The 22,208-nt window shown below is 41.1% G+C and overlaps 1 protein-coding gene across 1 annotated transcript in view; it reads left to right on the top strand.

Moving 5' to 3' along the window:
• Positions 1-395: 395 nt before the first annotated feature.
• LOC308279904 (NACHT, LRR and PYD domains-containing protein 3-like) overlaps positions 396-22,208 on the top strand; it is a gene marked incomplete at both ends in the record, with an annotated part of 49,116 nt that continues 27,303 nt past the window's right edge. Inside the window, 11 exons of the mRNA XM_080720124.1 lie at positions 396-413; positions 860-1,210; positions 2,890-2,914; positions 4,385-4,681; positions 6,419-6,703; positions 11,260-11,316; positions 13,413-14,885; positions 14,994-15,315; positions 19,278-19,448; positions 19,674-19,844; positions 21,018-21,188. Of these exons, the coding sequence (XP_080576250.1) occupies positions 396-413; positions 860-1,210; positions 2,890-2,914; positions 4,385-4,681; positions 6,419-6,703; positions 11,260-11,316; positions 13,413-14,885; positions 14,994-15,315; positions 19,278-19,448; positions 19,674-19,844; positions 21,018-21,188 (3,341 nt within the window). The remainder of the gene's footprint in view (positions 414-859; positions 1,211-2,889; positions 2,915-4,384; positions 4,682-6,418; positions 6,704-11,259; positions 11,317-13,412; positions 14,886-14,993; positions 15,316-19,277; positions 19,449-19,673; positions 19,845-21,017; positions 21,189-22,208) is intronic.

The following is a 22,208-nucleotide window of genomic DNA, read 5'->3' on the forward strand; positions in this document are numbered from 1 at the left end:
ACTTGAGACTACAGTACTCTAGTAAATGTACTTTACACCACTGGCTCTGGTTCATATACACAACCCAGTCCCATTCTGACTTCCTGAAGCACGGATTTGTCAGGGCTCAAAATAAACTTTTTGACTTGGTAGCACCGGTGCTAACATGCAGGTTAAAAGTTTAGGAGCACCCAACAAAATGTACTGTAAAGCTCCTATGACATGGCCCCAAATGATGATACAGTAAGTCACGTGGTCTCTCTGAAAACAGTTTCACACACACACACACACACACACACACACACACACACACACACACACACACACACACACACACACACACACACACACACACACACACACACACACACACACACAGGCTGAATCGTATAGACGAACCGGATTACCAGCTGGTCATGGCGCTGAGTGTGAGTGTGAGTGTGCGTGTGCGTGTGTGCGTGTGTGTGTGTGTGTGCGTGTGCGTGTGTGCGTGTGTGTGTGTTGTGACTGTTTTGAACACCTCCTGTGTTGATCTCATTCACCTTTCACCCTTTGACCTCTAGAGTCACTCACGCACGCACATACTCACACATGCATGCGTAATCGGTTCAAATTGAGGCAAATCAAGGGGCAAACTGTGTTTAACATTGTTTAATGCAATCAGATATGTCTTTTCTGTTTGGATGTTTGGACTGTCAAGGCCTGGAAGTAGTTTTTTTTATGATGATGTCAAACGCATACCCTCTATTGAAACTTTAACTATCCTTGAATATCCAATTAACCATCCTCTCCTCTCCTCTCCTCTCCTCTCCTCTCCTCTCCTCTCCTCTCCTCTCCTCTCCTCTCCTCTTAGGGTTTCCCTCCCCTCCCCCCTCCTCAGGATTCGGGGTTCCACGCTTCCAGGAGACAGAAGTACTCCAACCTGTTCAAGAGCCACCTGCTGGGCCGGCCCCTCATCAGGGTGAGGTGCTCGGAGGACGTCAGGAAGGTTCTGATGGGGGAGCCCACCCTGGTGAGGGTCTCGGAGGACGTGAGGAAGGTTCTGATGGGGGAGCCCACCCTGGTGAGGTGCTCGGAGGACGTGAGGAAGGTTCTGATGGGGGAGCCCACCCTGGTGAGGGGCTCGGAGGACGTGAGGAAGGTTCTGATGGGGGAGCCCACCCTGGTGAGGGTGGTCTGGCCCCAGAGCACCTCCACTCTGCTGGGGCCAAACGGAGACTTCGGAGACAAGGTAGGATTCTTAGGATATTTCAGAAATCTTTGATGTATGGACTCTGTCGCCGCTCTGATGTTGCCGCCCCAGCAAGACATTCCCTCTAGAATACGGGTCCATTTGCTTTCATATAGTTAATTAACACTAGCCACAACAGACTGGTAGAACATCTGAGCATCCTGTTGCACATGCCAAAAGATCTCAGTCTTCTCAGGAGGAACAGCCTGCTCTTCCCCTTGCTGTGAATCGCCTCAGCATTGTCGGATCAGTCCAATGAGCTGTTCAGGTGCATCCTAGGAGTTTGTAGTTGTCCACAAACTCCACCACCTCCACATTAATGGTGCTTGGCACCAGGGGTACTCGATTGGATGCCACCATCTTCTTGGTCTTACTAGCATTACAGGAGTAGTTCACCCCCAAAATGTTTTTTTTCCCCTATTGATTACTCATGCCATGGAGAGTAGAGTTCAATAATTATTTTTAGTTTCCATTGATTCCGAACGGGTCCCCATCCGGAATCAATGGTGGTAAATGTACTGTGTGTGTGTGTGTGTGTGTGTGTGTGTGTGTGTGTGTGTGTGTGTGTGTGTGTGTGTGTGTGTGTGTGTGTGTGTGTGTGTGTGTGTGTGTGTGTGTGTGTGTGTACGCGCGCGTGTGTGTGTGTGTGTGTGTGTGTGTGTGTGTACGCGCGTGTTGTGACTGTTTTGAACACCTCTCCTTTGTTGATCTCATTCACCGGCTTTCACCCTTTGACCTCTAGAGTCACTCGCGCACGCACATACTCACACATGCATTCGTAATCGGTTCAAATTGAGGCAAATCAAGTGGCAAAGTGTGCTTAAAGGTGATACACCATGCATTTAAAAAGTATTTATGTCATATTGTTTGTCCCAAAAACGTTTTTCAAAAGGTTTGAGGCTAAATTACCACTCCTGAATAGAGAGCCTCTCATTTTTGAATGGCTCTCAGCGCATTTTCAGCTGCAGTACCACCTTTGGAACTATAATATATTGAACTATAATAATAATAATAATAATAATAATAATAATAATAATAGAGAATGGAGCGTATTTTTGCAGAAACTCTCAAATGTCAAGAAACCACTCCATTCCCATTGAAAAGCACACCAGACACTTCAACACCAGAGGTCATAAATATATCAAAAATAGCTGATCTACAAGCTCAATGTTCTGCCAATCCCCTGAAAATCAACCGTCTTGCCATGGCAGGACGTGTGAGGTTTTGAAATGGTAGATCTGTAAATTAAACTAATGTGTAAACTTGTGAATGCATGTCAACATGGTCACATTGTTGACTACAGTATGTGCAGAAAGGGAGCTAGCAGTTTATGTGTGGAATCACGGTGCCCTCTTCTGGTAACATTGGTGTACTGCTACTCTGACTTATGATATTGACTTTAGTACTATTATTATAAATACCGTACATCGGGAATTTTCAATTTGCATTTTGCTAAGAAAAAGTTGTATTGTTTAATTGATATACATTTTTTTGTGAATTAATGTTCCCCACTGACTTTAATTAAAAATTCAACTTTTCCCAAATCTGAAGATGACTGACATCATAGACTACATGAGACCATATATGTCCATATATCCCCCCGAAAACGTTAATATTAAGTCCATATATGTATATGGATATATATTAACACATAACATAAATTAAATGTCCATATACAGTATGGTCATTCCCAGATGCTGGCCTGTTAGGCCCCGTTAGGGTTTATAGATGCCCTGTTAGAGTACCCCCTTATACTCATATATGGGGATCCCCAGGCATCTGGATGAACTTTGTTCATTGACACACTGAAAGCAGGCTCTGGTCCCACAGAGGTCAAATCAGCCCAGTAATGCATTACAATGCATTACTGGGCAAGATGCAGCACTTACTGGTAAACAAAAAACATAGCCCCCAAAATAATGGAAATTCACTTCCCAAAACTCAAATATGATTTGAACCACAGGGCAACCTCACTTGCAATTTAACAAATTTCAAATGTTCTAGTTTTAACCTTGTAACGTGGCTGTTGTTAAAAAAAAAAAAAATTAGACACATATTGAAACATTTTGAAATATGTGCAATCATTTTGAACATTTTTGAACAATTATTAAACACAGATCTTCTCTGATGGGGGTCCCTGGCACAATATACTTTCAGATGGGGTCTTCAAATAAATTACATTGTGTTCAATTTGGGTCTCCTTGACATGAAAATGTTTGAGAACCACTTTTTCAACATGCCTGAACAGTTAAAGAGTTTACTACTACTTGAAGGACCAACATCCATATTCTGGTGGGACATCAGTTGTGAGCTTGTAGATCTGCTATTCTCATCAGGGACATCAGCCAACATGCTGGTATTTATGGTGTAGAGGGAAAAAAGCACTAGGCTAGATGTGCTCCCCCACTTCTGAAAGTATACTGTATCTACACCCACTCTGGGTATGGGCAGCGCAACATGTTGTGAGCTTGTAGATCTGCTATTTTCAGCCTGAGCGCAACCAACCACACTAGTCCCTCCCTAACATTTTAGTCTAGTTTTTATTTGTTAAAGAAATTGTCAATTTTTAGTAATCATAGCTTAATTTTTATTTAGTTGTTTTCGTCAGTGAAAAAAGGTAGTAGACAAACATTTTTTGTCATACTTTCAGTCGACGAAATCAACACTACTGGGAGCTGATCAGTACAACCACAGTGTGTTACTGTTGTACTGGGAGCTGACCAGTACAACCACAGTGTGATACTGTTGTACTGGGAGCTGACCAGTACAACCACAGTCTACTGTTGTACTGGGAGCTGACCAGTACAACCACAGTGTGTTACTGTTGTACTGGGAGCTGACCAGTACAACCACAGTGTGTTACTGTTGTACTGGGAGCTGACCAGTACAACCACAGTGTGTTGTAGGCTACTGGGTGCTGACCAGTACAACCACAGTCTTGTGCTAAAGTGAGCTTGTAGATTAGCTATTTTCCTGAAAATCTTTGCTCAAGTGGAAAAAAGAAAAGAAAAAAGAAGATCTATGGAGGAGGTTTTTCTGCACTGCTAAATAATAAGCCCTGTCAGAAGACTCTGTCTGAAGCTCGCCGGGACACATTTTATATTCTGTCTGATAAACCTTTCATTCTACTGTATCTCATTGCTGACTGCTTTATCTGTTCAAATCTCTCCACAGCTCAACAAGGTTTGATTTACATTCCACCACAAGGAGTCCTTCGCCTGCTTCCAGATAATAGCTCTGTTACTGAACCCATCACTAGCATCCTGTGGAAACATGGACCCAATAAAGCAGCAGAATGGGATCTGGTTCTTGGTCCTGATGTGGATTACTACGGGACTTTTAAAAAACGCACAGAACTGGATAAAGAAACTGGACAGTTGGTCATCAAGAAAATGACCATAGAAGACTTTGGAATATACTCTGTGCACATCAACGGTCGACTGCTGAGCAAGACTTACAACGTTACGATGAGTGAGTATGAACTGTGTCCTGTGAAGATCATGTGCATCGTGGGTCTATCATAATATTCAATATTTTCTGTCCACAGAAATGTTCATTTGACCCTATCCAAAAAGAGAACTGGAAAAAAATAAAGTAGTAACAACAATGGGAAGAATATTTTGTGTAGTCTGTTACTTGTGATGCTGAAGAGAATCGGTGCTCTGCTCTATTCTACAAAGCTGTAAAAGACCAGAACCTTTGTTAAGTTAAACTTGTCTGGGAACAGTGCATATGAACAGAACACATATTGTGACTCATTGCAGTGTGACTATGGCTTTAAAGATGGGGTGCCATGATTCCCCCCTCAAAACATGATTATCTACTATTATGATTATATTAGGAGGAAGGTTTTTTCCAAAAAAAGTGTACAGAAAGAGTTAAAATTAGGTTTTTATGTGGCCACACCCACCATTCATTAAGTATGCCTGGTTGTCATGGTGGGTGGTGACCCAGCTGAAGTTAGTGTTGGGTGAATGTAGCCTGGTTAATAAACCAGACCGCACAACACCACCCCATGGTGTAGTGTGGTCTGGAGCCTCACAATTGAGAATCCATTTCCACCGGCCACCAGAAAGGGTTAGCCAATCAGAGCTGTAGGCTGTGTGGAGACAAAAACATTCCCCCCTCCCCTCTGACAGGCATCACAGAGGTAGTTGTCTTTGATGTTTCATTGATTAGAGAGAACACTAACGAGCTATTGACACTTGTATGGCTCAATCAATTACTGCAGTTTACAACCCCTTTGTAGTTCAAAGGGAGCAATTAAGAGCAAGTCACCTTGACATTTTTTAAACCGCCCCTAACATTACGTCAATAGAATTTAGCCTGCCCCCCAGAAAAATAATCTCTCCCCGAAATTCAAGACTCTCTTCCCAAAACGAAGTGTGTGATAGAGTCTGGTTTATTAAAGGGCCACTTCACCTCTGGGACAACCAGATCTTATGTTATTGTTGTTTGGGACACGATCAACACAATCCGAGTAATCTATTGTGTTCAATCTGTGTTTTGAGATATTTTAGTATTTCAGCATGACTAGTGATGCATTTTGCATCATATGCAGCATGATGATGCAAAATGCATCATAACTCAGGATTGTGTTGATCGTGTCCCAAACAACAATAAAATAAGATCTGGTTGTACCAGAGGTGAAGTGGGCCTTTAACCAGGCAAGGGTGAATGGTAATTAGTGGAGGGGTTGATTCTATGATGTAATTGTATCTGTGTTTTTGGCAGCCGCCATGAAAAAACCTAAATACAAAGAGAATACATTATTGCTCATAACAACCACACAAGGGGGTCTAATGAAGTACTGCCAACCTCCTAGACAGATGAAAAACAGAAAACGTACAAAACTATGGCACCGCCTCTTTAACCATAACAGCACACATACATGTCAGCAGTGAATCACATTGTTTGATGCTGGTGGGTGTGTTGATTAAATGCAAGCTGTGTTCAAAATGTGAATCCCTCTTACAGTGGTGTCCTGTCTGGTCAGCGTGAGGATTTTGAGAAAAATAAAAACATACAACCTTTAATGATGCCACTAAACGATCACTGCTTCTATAGAAAATTAATATAAATATATCTGCAGATTCTTTAGCATAACCCTTACCTGAGGAATAACACACAGCCAACATGTGCTTTGTTTTAACTGCAGTCTGGAGACAACATCAGCAGTAAGTTGTCTTTATTCTGTTTCCTCAACAGAGAAAGTCCCAAAGCCAGTGGTGGCCACCAAGGCACCCTGTGATTCTAACTCCACCAGCTGTGAAGTGCACTGTTTGCCTGTGCGTGGGGACGTCAAAGAGTCAGGTCCAGTCACCTATCGCTGGAAGAAAGATGAAGGGGAATGGATGGTGTCTGACTCTGGACCAAACCTGCTGATTGTCACCAGGGATGAAGATGGGAAAGTTAAAACATTAACTTGTGAAGTGAAGAACGAGTTCAGCATGGAGCGGAGTGAACCTCAACCCAACCTTCTTTATCATGAAGGTATGTAGTTTACTACATCATGTGAACACATTGAATCACTGTTACAGTCTTTATCATGAAGGTATGTAGTTTACTACATCATGTGAACACATTGAATCACTGTTACAGTCTTTATCATGAAGGTATGTAGTTTATTACATCATGTGAACACATTGAATCACTGTTACAGTCTTTATCATGAAGGTATGTAGTTTACTACTGTTGTGTATTTTGAGGCAAATTAGACTGAAAATGAGAGTGCAAATCCATGTATATTTCTAAGTCTTTCTGGAGAAGAAGTGGTCGAGAAAACTCAGAGAAACAGGCAAATGAGGAGGTTCCTCCGTAGATTTATTTCAAAGATGGGTTCCCAGAGTGGAGCTCTCGCTCAAGCAGCCTCTCGGCCTGCTCAAGTTTGCTCTGTCTGACAACAAATTCAAGTCATCTTTATACTCAGTACATGCATATACAGAACAGGGTGGTCACCATTTGCTTGCTGGAGCCTGGAGGTGTGAGTTACTCTCAGACTACCTAAATAGCTCAAATCAACATAGTCCATTGTCTTAAGAAAGCCCTGCATAGTAAGTAGGTTTACCAAACAGAAGGCACTGTTAAACAAAGAGGTGCTATCTCAGCATCTCTCTCTATGTAGATTAATGCATATCACTTTAGATCTCACAGACTTTGAGTCTCCAGAGCAGACAGTGACAATTTACCAAGTAATATGGATTATTAATATTGCCAGATTCACATCACTACATCATGTGAACACATTGAATCACTGTTACAGTCTTTATCATGAAGGTATGTAGTTTACTACATCATGTGAACACATTGAATCACTGTTACAGTCTTTATCATGAAGGTATGTAGTTTACTACATCATGTGAACACATTGAATCACTGTTACAGTCTTTATCATGAAGGTATGTAGTTTACTACATCATGTGAACACATTGAATCACTGTTACAGTCTTTATCATGAAGGTATGTAGTTTACTTTATTACCCGGCTCGTTTGGATGCTTGATTCTGATTGGTCAATCGCTGAAATCAGAGGTCTGTTATTTCTGGATAACAGACCGCTCCACTCTATAACAGACCGCTGCCTAAGTAATCAAAGGCTCAAAGCCCCTGCTGCACTCAGGCTGCACTGTGTGAATCTTGAGCTGTAACCAACATGTCGGCCATGTAAACAAACACACAACAACATTTAGAACTTAGACGTAATTAACCACTTAAGCCTGATTGCAAATATAGTGAAAATAGCTGATCTACATGTGCAACACACTTTAAGCTGGTATATCTTCTATTTTCATGATTAATATTGTTTGGAAAAATACAGAAGTGCATTGAAATTAAAAAATAAAATGTATATTGTAATTTGCACTGCAAATAAGTAATGCAATCAGAACTTTTACCCTAAAATCATCCTTCTTTCTGAAATGATACCGAGCAACAGGTTTTGTTGAATTTTTCTGTGGTTAACATTAATTTATTCATTTAGCTTATTAATGAAGCAGCTATTATTCTAGAATAAGAAATACAGGGCAACCAGTTGCTTTCTGGAAATACTGTTAACCTTGAGTGTGTATTAAAATAATTTCCATTATTTAACCAATTTGACAACAAAATGCAGAACATGTGTTTATTATTCTTGAATTGAAAATAGATTAAACCCTCTTTGTTCTCCTCAGGACCTCCACCCAAACCTACACCCGAATCTACACCCGAATCTACACCCACAGGAGCCATTGTTGGAGGTGTTATCGTTGTTCTCATCGTTGCAGTTGGTTTGGTGCTGGGGGTGAAATTTCGTAGTAAGTTTCTCTACTGATTTTAAGTTAAAAAATATAGCTGCAAGCAGCGATAAAGTGGCCAAGGCAGAAAAAGCAGGAAAGCAAAAAAGCATCAAGGGAAAGCAAAGAACAAATCAAAGAAAAACTGGAAGCAGTGTTCTTCTGAACAGGTCTCCGGCAGGTCAGGTGTTTTTTGTTTGTTTTTTTGGCCTAGTGGTGACTATAATAGGCCTATAGGTACATGATATCATTGCAATCCTTGGAAATCACAACATAGGTGTAGACATGACAGTTTGTATTATAATGCTTGTTTCAGGATTTATGATGCAAAATACATTATTTAGTAATGGCGGATATTAAAATACGCATCAAGGGGGGTTGGGGGACATTTATAGGAAGGCTCCATATCAGACATTGTTCAAGGAACCAAACTGTAAAGTCTACCAAATGTCATGGTATTATGCTAATTTAAAACCCAAGCGGGATTCGATCCAACGACCATCTGCATGAAAGGCATATGCCCTGACCACTACACTAGGCAGCCACAGGATCTGTTAACCATGTTTGTTTAAAAAAAAAGTTCTATGTAGGCTGAGTGCCTTGATTTTATTGATTTATTTTTTATATTTTGGAGGCTTGGGGTGAAATCAATCTGAGTAAATGTAATCTGAGTATTTCTGCCATTTTCGAGTGATCATATTTTCTTTTACTCAAAACCGAAAAAACAGCCGGTAGAGAAGGGCTCATTTTAAACATGAACGTGATCTGGAGTTAGATCAGACGTGTCAACATTAAAGAGTTTGACATATGCACATGCCATGGGCATCCAGGATGTTAACATCAACTCAACCCAACGTGGGGTTTGAACTGCCAACCATCCGTATACCAGGCACAGGCACTGACCACTACACTACGGCAGTCGCACATTTTGGACCTGTCATTTAAAAAAAAAAAAGAAAAGAAAAAAGAAAAAGTTTCATGTAAATCTACAGTAGTTGTGGGGCTCATTTTAAACATGAACGTGATCTGGAGTTAGATCAGACGTGTCAACATTAAAGAGTTTGACATATGCACATGCCATGGGCATCCAGGATGTTAACATCAACTCAACCCGAGGTGGGATTTGAACTGACAACCATCCGTATACCAGGCACAGGCACTGACCACTACACTACAGCAGCCACACATAATGGACCTGTCATTTAAAAAAAGAAAAAAGAAAAAGTTTCATGTAATTTACTTGACGCCTTCTTTCAAAATGATATAGTGCCCCCCTTTGGCCAATTGGGGTAAGATTGGTTTCAGCGATGTTTGGACTAACCCTCTACAGTAGTTCTTCATGAAAATTTTACTTTGCATGTATGTTTTAGAGGCAGAAGAATAATTTGCATACAACTTGCAATGTTGATTGAATTATTAAAAAAGCATGTTTCAATGTTTAAAAAATCCGATCTGACAGATCTTTAGATATTGGTCCAAAGTTCATGTAAAAAAAAGTTCTGTGCACGTGACGCAAAAGTTCCGGAATAAAAGCGGGTTTAAGTGTTTTACAAACTGCTCAAATTGGCGTAAAATCTAAGGGCGGAGCTTACTTAACAAAGACACAGATGTCTTCCGCTTGAGTCAAGGCACGCGTGTAAGCAAGTTGCATGTCTTCAAACGAAACGAGGCATGACTTATGCCCCTTTAAAGTTTGAGTTTTCAAACGCTTCGTATAGCGCCCCCCTTTGGCCAATTGGAGTAAGATTGCTTTCAGTGATATTTGGACTAACCCTCTACATATTTGCCAAATGCCATGAACGTGTGACTTTGCATGTATGATTTAGAGGCAGAAGAATAATTTGCATAAAACTGCAACATTGAGTGAATTATTAAAAAATAATGTTTCGCTTTAAAGAAAATCCGCCTAAGTTTTCAGACCGTATTGGTCCAAAGTTCATGTAAAAAAAGTTTCGCGCACATTACGCGAAAATCCCAGGAGGAGATACATTTTTACTGTTTTTCATATAATTCAAAATTGTGGGAGAAGTAAAGGTCAGAGGTCAAAAGTCAGAGCGTAAAAGTTGTTCGGCATGAGGAGACGCATAAGTGTATACAGGTTCCATTGCTGTACCTCAAACAGGGCATGAGCTACACCTGTTCAAAGTTGGCATTTTTCAAAGGCTTCCTACAGCGCCACCCTTTGGCCGATTGTTGCGAGCTTCGCGTTTTAGCCGTTTGGCATAGTCCTCTGCCATACTGCCGAGTTTCGTAAAAAGCGACTGCACGGTCTAGCCGCTAGAGAAAAAGTGGCGGAAGAATAATAATAGTGCTGAAGTCCAATATCAATAAGTGGCCTTCGGGCACTTCGTGCCTTGGCCACTAATAACATACAACATTAGTTGATCAGACATTGCACTGCATTTAATGTTGTATGATGTACAGTATGTGTGCTGTATGTGGGCATATCTATACATACATGTCATACGTTCATGAATTCATGCAATCAATTTTTTTTTGCGATCATCAGATCACAGTAACTGGCAAAACCTCCTCCTCATGTCCGTCAGTGAGTCTGTCACACGTCGCTAATACTCAACATTTTGTTACCTATGAACTTCAGTTCCTCCCTCCCATAGTTCCTCCCTCCCATTCTATCCATGAAGGCAGGTCACAAAAAGTTGTAAGTTACACATTTGGTGTAACACTCTGTCACATGGGCCTGTGGCGCGTCGCTGATTGGCTGTGGCTTTGCTCTACTAACCTCACTCAGCTGTTGTCTGTTTGGATTTCATCTTAGATCGTATCAGGAAGATGTTTTCATCGCCTGAGTCTAAGCGTGAGCGTGATCCTGAAGGTGAGTGAGTTTGAGAACTCCGGAAAACCGGAAATATAAACCTCATTGGACATAAGGACCGGTTACTTGAAAATGACACAGCAGTTCATTAATATCACCGCAAACCCGTTTCTCTCTCTTTCTCAAGGTCAATGTCAAAGTCAATGTCTCTCTCTCTCTCTCTCTCTCTCTCTCTCTCTCTCCCCATCACTCTCTCAAATGCACGTCTGGCGAAGTTGCACAAATACACACAAGTTACACTTATTTCCTGTTAATAATAACCTGTGTAAAATAAACTGCATTGGGAGGTAAAGGGAAGACACTTTATTGTGAAGGTAAGACAGGAAAAGATAGTTGTTGTTGCTGGGTAGTTTCTTACTGTATGTCACGCTATGTTACGCTATGGTCTCTGTCAGCTGGCTTGGTTTGGAATACGAACGGGGGCCGAGGGGAGAGAAGACGTACAGCAGTCCATTTCAGCGACATCTTGCAATGCGCACTGTTAACCCATGGGAATTATGGAAAGCATGCAGGAAATTAACAACCCATATAAAACAAACATTATACACTTGATTGAAGTTCTTTATGAGATGTTATGGAAACTGTACAAGATCACCATCAAAGCCTTTTGCTTAAGTTGCATAACAGAGATGCATGGACGCACTAGTGACCACTCGACCATACCAGTGAGTAGCCTATATTTGATTAATTGCTGGCCAGATGATAAGATCAACTTATGAAACATTTGCGCAGACCCGACTTTCAGACTATTTCTCATTATTCTGTACATGTGTTGGCCTGAAACATGATGCAACAGAAACACTTTGTTGTGAAACCACGCAGTATGCGTGCAAACACACAGCCTGCGCGATTATAGTCCAAAATAATTAATTCCCAAGATGATGATGAATGCAAGATGAAGCTGTATGGTTGTTGTACAGCCTACTACTCCTTTACATTCATTCAGTGCCAACTATTCAGCAGTACATAAACTGTTGTTATTGGCTACGTTTTTGTAGGCCTACCTGTTTGTCATCCATGCATTCGAATTATTATGTCCGGTATTTTTATCAGATGTCCAATAAAGTTTAATTATGACACCGGAAGTTATCATTTTTATATACGTATAAAAACAGGAAAAAAACTGAATAATATTTTCACTGATTAAAAAATGCCCTGCTTTACTTTTTCATTATCAGGTGATGTGAAATTCCACTGTAATACTATTATTACTTTTACATTTTAGTAGACTGAATTAATTTTAAAAGTGTGTGTGTGTGTGTGTGTGTGTGTGTGTGTGTGTGTGTGTGTGTGTGTGTGTGTGTGTGTGTGTGTGTGTGTGTGTGTGTGTGTGTGTGTATCATAGAATATCCACTTAGAGTTGTTCCATCACCAGACAGTGATCCATCAGAACATGGTATGTACAGGATGTTTCTCTTGTCTATTGTTTATCATTATGTTATGCATTTAGCTATGATTTATCTTTGGTTTCAGCCACCATTTTCTATTCATGTTTCACTTTGATTCTTTTTCATTTATTATCTCTCCCTCCCTCCCCTGCTCCTTCCTAACAAATAAATATTGTCAACATTCTTCTTCGTAGGACTGGATATTTCATAATTGTTCAAGTCTTTGACACATGCAAACAGGGTTAGGGTTAGGGTCTTTCATAATTACCACTTAGTTCATTGTCTGTAAACACAACACTAGTTTGTCTGGGGGGGGGGGGGGGGGGGGGGGGGGGGGTCACAAGGTGTTGCAAAATGACATGTTGTGAGCTATTATCAGCTATTTTTGCTGTGAGGAATTGTATAGGTTTAAGTAGTTCATTGGTTAATAATGTAGATCAGACATCAAACTGCCGCACATACTGTAGCTCAGCGATGAGTTGTGAGCTGGTAGATCATCTATTTTCGTTGTTCATAGTATGACACATTATGTACGGCTTGAGTGGTTAATCCTTGTCAATAATTTAGATAATGTGAGATCAAACTGCTTTTCCATAGCTCAGTGTCTACAGCAGCAGAAACATGATGTCCTTTTAACATTAGAATGACCAAGACCTCTCATTGGAGGACCACATCTACCATAACATGCTCTGTTCTTTGGTCATTTAGAATCTCCTGATCCTGTGTGTCAACAACTCAAGTCTAAGCTGAAGGAGAAGTTTCAGTGTTTGTTGGAGTGGACAACAGAAGGAACAAAAACACTTCTGAATCAGATCTACACAGAGCTCTACATCACAGAGACAGACACTGGACAGGTCAATAAAGAACATGAGGTCAGTCAGATTGAAAAGGCATCCAGGAAACCAGCTGGACTAGAAATACCAATCAAATTAGAAGACACCTTTAACCCTTTACCTGGACAAAATAAACCAATCAGAACAGTGATGACAAAGGGAGTGGCTGGTATTGGCAAAACAGTCTTAACTCAGAAATACACACTGGACTGGATAGAAGACAAAGCCAAAAACATTTTCCATTTTGTTTTTCCATTCACTTTCCGAGAGCTGAATTTGATGTTGAAAGAGAAGAAGAATTACAGCTTGGTTGAACTAATTCATCACTTTTTTGGTGAAATCAAGGAAGCAGGAATCTCCAGCTTCAACAGTTCCAAAGTTCTGTTCATCTTTGATGGTCTAGATGAGTTTCGGTCTTCTCTACAGTTCCAGGAAAATAGCATCTGGACTGATGAAACGAAGCCAACATCAGTGGATGTGTTACTGGCAAACCTTATCAGTGGTCACCTGCTTCCCTCTGCTCGTATCTGGATAACAACACGACCTGCAGCAGCCTTCCAGATCCCTAGAGATTATGTTGACAGGGTGACAGAGGTTAGAGGGTTCACTGATGACCAAAAGGATGCATACTTCATGAAGAGATTCAGTGATGATGAGAACCAGGCCAGAACAGTCACCTCACACATCAAGACATCACGAAGCCTTCACATCATGTGTCACATCCCAGTCTTTTGTTGGATCATTGCTTCAGTTCTGGAGAACATGTTGAAAAAAGCGGTGAAAATATCACTGCCAAAGACACTGACTGAGATGTACCTCCGTTTCATGGATGTTCAGTCTGAACAAACCAATGTGAAATATCATGACAATGATCAGACATCGGCTGACTGGGATTGGAAGAATGCCATTCTGTGTCTGGGAAAACTGGCTTTTGAACAGCTGAAGAAAGGCAACCTGATCTTCTATGAAGAAGACCTGATAGAGTGTGGCATTAATATCAGAGATGCAGCGGTGTACTCTGGAGTGTTCACTGCAGTGTTTAAAAAGGTGAAGGCTGGGTGGGAAACGAAAGAGGTGTTCTGCTTTGTTCATCTGAGTGTTCAGGAGTTTCTCGCTGCTCTTTATGTCTTTCACACATTCAACAAAGATGGGGTCAACCTACTGTCAACCTCCACGTGGTTCAGGCTATTTAGATGCAAATCTAAGATCAAACACCTTTACCAGAGTGCTGTAGACATGGCCATACAGAGTGAAGATGGACACTGGGACTTGTTCCTTCGTTTCCTGCTGGGCCTCTCATTGGAGACCAATCAGAGTCTCTTACAAAGACTGTTGGGACAGACAGGAAGTAGATCACAGGCCAATCAGAATGTCAAGTACACCAAAAACATTCAGGAAACAGTCAAAGTCAATGAAAATCCATCTCCAGAGAGCATCATTCTGTTGGGAGAGACAGGAAGTAGCGATCAGACCAATCAGGAAACAGTTGAGTACATCAAGAAGAAGATCAGGGAGAATCCCTCTCTAGAGAGAAGCATCAATCTGTTCCACTGTCTGAATGAGCTCAATGATCACTCTCTAGAAGAGGAGGTCCAACAGTCCCTGAGTTCAGGACGTCTCTCCACAGAGAAACTCTCTCCTGCTGAGTGGTCAACTATAGCTGCCATGTTGCTGTCATCAGGAAAGGATCTGGATGTGTTTGACCTGAAGAAATACCAAGCTTCAGAGGAGGCTCTTCTGGGGCTGCTGCCACTGGTCAAAGCCTCCAGTAGAGCAGTGTAAGTGCACTGATAACTGGATACATTTCATATATTATATTATTCTTCTGTTATAGGAAAGATAATTCAAGCATTCCTCATATGACAAATAGTGAAAATTGCAGATCTACAGCTCACAACACGTGATGAGAGCTTGTATTTTAGCTATTTTTGAATAATGCAAACATTTTAATTTTGATAATTTATAATGACACGCCCAAAATAGAGAGGCCAAGGGTAATCACTGTCTGTAACCTCCCAGAGAGCTTAAGAGAAAGTTCATTCAAATCAGCAGACGTCTTAAACTAGTTCAACGTATCCAAGACAGTACAAATCACCTTTGTGAAACATGGACTAATCTAAACACTGTGTGTGTGTGTGTGTGTGTGTGTGTGTGTGTGTGTGTGTGTGTGTGTGTGTGTGTGTGTGTGTGTGTGTGTGTGTGTTGTGTGTGTGTTGTGTGTGTGTGTGTGTGTGTGTGTGTGTGTCTGTGTGTGTGTGTGTGTGTGTGTGTGTGTGTGCACAACAGAGTTGTAAAAAACAGAAGAAACATTTACAATTTATTTTGCTGATAGATAGACTTGCAAAGACCTTTATGGAATAAGAATGACAACATAATGGTCAAATAATTATAGTATTGTTAATACCAGTAAGACTCCCTAATCGGGAGATAAGCGACCAAAAGCGACCGTTGGTCGCTTATCTCCACAAATATCACAACCTCCACCTCTCACGTCATACGGGCAGCCATAGTTACACCTGGAATGTTGAATCTCCATATATGGAGATAACCTACGCATCACACAAAGTCTGACCTCACCAGCCCATACTTGGGCATGGACGACTTATATCTCCATATACGGAGATGGCCATATATGGAGATACGATGACATCACAGAGTCCACAGCTGATGATGTGGCGTGATGTCATACAATACACAAACACGCCCTATATAAAGGGGCAATTCTCACCAGGGAAGAGAGCATTCCTCGACTCAGACCTTATCGCCAGGATCAACTAAGCTTATAGCTTATCACATCCAACCATCTTAAGATACTCAGCTAGTGGGGAATGCTCTCTTCCCTGGTGAGAATTGCCCCTTTATATAGGGCTTGTTTGTGTATTGTATGACATCACGCCACATCATCAGCTGTGGACTCTGTGATGTCATCCTATCTCCATATATGGCCATCTCCGTATATGGAGATATAAGTCGTCCATGCCCAAGTATGGGCTGGTGAGGTCAGACTTTGTGTGATGCGTAGGTTATCTCCATATATGGAGATTCAACATTCCAGGTGTAACTATGGCTGCCCGTATGACGTGAGAGGTGGAGGTTGTGGATTGGCAGGCAAGGAGTGTGTGTGCAAAGTTTTGCATGTCTTGGGGCAACGGTGGCGGAGATATGAGTTGGGGAAAAGTGTGACATGACGGACAGACAGACTGACTGACTGACAGACAGCCGGTGGAGGTTTTGGTAGTAAATGCGACCTGACGGTCGCAATAAATTACAAATTACATGTTGTTTTAGAACAGAATACAAATATTAATTTCATCCACAAACATTTGTTTCTCCAGGCTGAGTGGCTGTAACCTGTCAGAGAGATGCTGTGAGGAGTTATCATCCGTTCTCTCCAACTCCTCTAGTTTGAAGGAAATTGATCTCAGCAACAATGAATTGACCGATTCAGGAGTGAAAAAACTCTCTGCTGGACTGGGGAGTCCAGACTGTACACTGGAGACACTCAGGTCAGTATTCCTGAACATGTACAGAACACCATTCATATCCTGGTTTAAATACATGTGGAGATTAGCCTGTCTATTTAATACTTATATAACTAATGTTTATTCAGGCTGAGAGGCTGTAACCTGTCAGAGAGATGCTTTGAGGAGTTATCATCACTCTTAAGCTCCAACTCCTCTAGTTTGAAGGAAATTGATCTCAGTAACAATGATTTGACCGATTCGGGAGTGAAAAAACTCTCTGCTGGACTGGGGAGTCCAGACTGTACGCTGGAGACACTCAGGTCAGTATTCCTGAATATGTACAGAACACCATTCATATCCTGGATTAGATACATGTGGAGATTAACTTGATTATTTATTATTCATGTTCAACATTCATTTATGTTTGCCAGACCCATGAAATGGGTAGGCCTACATAAGCAAATGTCGGTCTGTCCGGGTTTTCTATATAAAGGGTATATATGATGATGACATGATGATGACATGCCTACAAAAGGCATGATGTCATAAATGATGATGACAGACAGGGGGTTGGCAGAACCGGGGTCTGGCACAACCAGGTTGACCGCCAGACCCAGAGGGTCGGCCTACATAAGGCTTTGTCTGTCCTGTTTTTCTCCATAGATGGTCATGATGATGACATGATGATGACATGAGGGAGGGATAGACCGACAGACAAAGCCTTCATGTCATCACAATGACATGAAGTGCACAAAGCCTTTTGCTTTGTCTGTCGGTCTGTCCCTCCCTCTTTTCTCCATATTTGGTCACAATGATGTCACAAATGATGATGACATGAGGGAGGGACAGACAGCCTATAAAGGGACAGACAGCCTATAAATGTACCATTAAATTTATAGGCCCAGAGGGTTGGCAGAACCGGGGTCTGGCACAACCAGGTTGACCTGGTCTAGTTTTATTAAGTGGAGGCAAAGTCTGATATTGGATACATTATGATATCTTTCTTTTACAGAAAAAATTAAGACAACATGGTAATGTTTTTGAGCGGTACAAACCACTCCTATATTTCACTTTCGGTTTATCTAGTTAAAACATATTAGCATGGGATGATTCTTTCATTCTTCATCGATTGGCTAGTTGAGTAACTAAACATTAGAATCGACCAATCAGAAAACGTTCTACTCATGACGACATGTGTTAGCCAAACAGAACAGACCAATCAAATGCTGTGTTGTTCATGTTAATTTAGATCTGTCTTGGCCATTACACTTGCACTTGAGACCGGTTTAAAGTTCATGAAAGGTCCAGGCGTAATGGCCAGGTTGTTTCATATCCTGGACCTCTCCTAAACCTTAAACTAACAGATTGAACACCACACAGGATTCGAAACAGTAACCACGCCACATTACCCTTGCAGGCTATGATTACTGTTTTGAATCCTGTGTGTTGTTCAATCTGCCAGTTTAAAGTTTAGGAAAGATTTGTGCCGGTTTAAAGTTCAGGAAAGGTCCTTCCATCTTTCTGTCTGTCTGATCCCCTCTCCGTTCTGCCCTCTGTCTGTTTTGTTTGAGCTTCTGGTCTGGACTGCATATTATTTTTCTCTTCTATTCACTCTTTGACTGCCACCAAGCTGTTAATGGCCAGGCTGTTTGTCTGACCTCCTGTCTGTTCTCCCTCTGTCTCCCTCTTGCTTTATAACCCACAAGAAGCTCTATTTGGCTCTATTTGGCTCTGTTTTCAGACAGCGACATTTAAGAGTTTCTCCTGCATCTCGGCTACTCCAAATGGAGTTTCTGGTGACACATAAATGTGCACATGAATGTGCACGATAAATTGTTATTTGGTCTGGTCAAGGATACTAACAAACCTGGCTGGTATGTTGCGCATAATATACTCCTGATGGTGTAACCGACATAAAAAGTCTGACCAACCACATATCCTGGAACTTTCTGGCGCAAATCTACGACCACCCAAGATTCAAGACAGCGACCACGCTACATTAAACCCTGTAGTCTATGGTTGCTGTTTCGAATCCTGGTTGGTGTTCAATTTGAGCTAGTGTAAAGGTCAGGACACACGAAAACCTTATATAGTCTGAGCAGACCTCCAGACTGACATCATACACAACACAAAGAATATTGCCATGCATGCCTATCAACACTGATTCGCGCAGGCGCCCTTACAGGGATTAGTTTGCACCGCTCACTTCGCACGGGTGCGATTTCTTTTTTTATCACTAATGAACGCATTCTTTTTTATCACTAATGTTTCTCCAGGCTGAGTGGCTGTAACCTGTCAGAGAGATGCTGTGAGGAGTTATCATCAGTTCTCTCCAACTCCTCTAGTTTGAAGGAAATTGATCTCAGTAACAATGATTTGACCGATTCAGGAGTGAAAAAACTCTCTGTTGGACTGAGGAGTCCAGACTGTGCGCTGGAGACACTCAGGTCAGTATTCCTGAACATGTACAGAACACCATTCATATCCTGGTTTAAATACATGGATATTAGCCTGAATATTTAATTTAAATACTTTTAGGTGGAGGCAGACAAAGTCTGATACTGGAAACATTATGTTATCTTTCTTTTACAGAAAAAATAAATAAAGACAACATGGTAATGTTTTTTTTAATCACTAATGAACACATTATTTTATCACTAATGTTTCTCCAGGCTGAGTGGCTGTAACCTGTCAGAGACATGCTGTGAGGAGTTGTCATCAGTTCTCTCCAACTCCTCTAGTTTGAAGGAAATTGATCTCAGTAACAATGATGCGACCGATTCTGGAGTGAGAAAACTCTCTGTTGGACTGAGGAGTCCAGACTGTGCGCTGGAGACACTCAGGTCAGTATTCCTGAACATGTACAGAACACCATTCATATCCTGGTTTAAATACATGGATATTAGCCTGAATATTTAATTTAAATACTTTTAGGTGGAGGCAGACAAAGTCTGATACTGGAAACATTATGTTATCTTTCTTTTACAGAAAATAATAATGATAAAGACAACATGTTGATGTTTTTCATCACTAATAAAAAAATTATTTTATCACTAATGTTTCTCCAGGCTGAGAGGCTGTAACCTGTCAGAGAGATGCTGTGAGGAGTTGTCATCAGTTCTCACTTCCAACTCCTCTAGTTTGAAGGAAATTGATCTCAGTAACAATGATTTGACCGATTCTGGAGTGAAAAAACTGTCTGCTGGACTGGGGAGTCCAGACTGTACACTGGAGACACTCAGGTCAGTATTCCTGAATACATGTGGAGATTACCTTGATTAATTGATTGACATTTAATTAGAGGGAGGGAGACAAAGCCAGATAAAAGCTATTGTAATTATAACTAGAAATGTGCAATTCTGGGAAATTGCGAGTGTTGTTGCACTGACGACGACCATTTAAAGCATTACCAATTCTATCTGATTGGACTTTATATCGTCCAAGATATCTGGATATTTCAACCCAGATAACTTCAGTCAAAGGTTTTACAAAAAACAGGTTAGCTTTAGCTGGCATAAAGGTTCTCAGACCTAGAACAATAGTGTGTTGCCTATAGCAACCACACTCATAGAGGACTCCACTCACCCTGCCATAAACTGTTGACTCGCTCCCATTGGGCAAGAGACTGCGCTCCATCAAAGCCAAAACTGATGTTAGAACTTTAAGCCACAATAAATGCACTTTCACAGTTCTGCCTTGCTGTACTGTATGTCATGCTGCCATGTTATCTTCTGATAAATGCAGGATACTACTGTTTTTTGTTTTTTTTTTGGAAATGCTGCTCAGTTTTAATTCACTGAACTTCAGGATTTTATGTTTATTTATTGATAGTTATTCATTGTACATTGCTGGTCCTGAGTACGATTTTCCTTTCATGCTAAAATGCAAATGACAAAGTGAACCTTGAACTAAATTAATTTTGACGGGCTTCACACATAATAACAACCCTGTTACGTGTGTGTGTGTGTGTGTGTGTGTGCGTGCGCGCGCGCGTGCGTGCGTGCGTGCGTGTTTAGGTTGTCAGGATGTATGGTCTCAGAAGAAGGCTGTTCTGCTCTGGTCTCAGCTCTGAGATCCAACCCCTCCCACCTGAAAGAGCTTGATTTGAGCTATAATCACTTGGGAGACTGTGTGGAGCATCTCTCTGCTGGAGTGGAGGATCCAGGCTGGGGATTGAACACTCTCAGGTAGGGAAAGACACGCTGCCACTCAGTGCCAATGGCTTCTAGTAGGTTTAGAGGAGGGAAATCATACTTTGATGCTGTATAGCAGGGCTTTTCAACTGTTCTGTACCCTAGACTATTTGAAGAGTCCCTTACATCAATTCTAAACGTGAATTCTGGTGCTTAACTTGAGACTCCACTCCATCACAACATGGTTGATGCCTACCATGTCTTTATTGACTGACAGACAGTAAAGGGTCACATGTATTTGTGAACATAACAAAGCCAAAACTATTTATACAGCAGTAATTGAGCTAAAGTAACAGGCATGCGTTGGTAAATCACTTTAATTTCTAGGTATGGAAAATATAATGCATATTAGGTAAACGAACTAAATTCTTTGTCTTCATCAGTCACAGACAATTCTACATAATTACATTGAATTCAAACATATATACATGCAACCTTAAAAAAAGAAATCAAATCAAAATTAATTGTGCCCAGGTTTAAAGAAAACGAAAATGATCCTTTAAGACTAGCTGAATAGCTCTGCTGTTTATCGTTTCTTGGTGTAAAATCATTATCTTTTTATTATTCTTTTTAAAAACACCATCAAATAAAAATTGCTGATCTATAAACTCACAGCACATCACAATGTGCTGAGCTTGTAAGATCGTCTATTTTCACTATCTTTGTTTCTACACCAGGGGTTTCCAAACTTTTTTGTCTCAGGGCACCCCATGATTTTTTTTTTTAATCCGAGGCACCCCTACATTATAATTTTCACTCCCAGCACCTTATATTCATAGCATATCGTCGTTGTCGGGTGGAAACCTTGTATGTCCAAAACCGTTCGTTTTGTCATCTATAAAATGTACTAAACTAGTGAACACAGCAGATCTACAAAGCAGATCTACAAAGCAGATCTACAAGCACACAACGCCTCGCATCGCGAGGCGTTGTGTGCTTGTAGATCGGCTGTTTTCACTAGTTTTGTGCGACAGAGGTTTCTGCCCGACAGTGACGATATTTTAGTGATTATGT

The sequence above is a fragment of the Nannobrachium achirus genome, assembly GCF_963921795.1.
Source record: "Nannobrachium achirus genome assembly, chromosome: 24".
NCBI lineage: Eukaryota > Metazoa > Chordata > Actinopteri > Myctophiformes > Myctophidae > Nannobrachium > Nannobrachium achirus.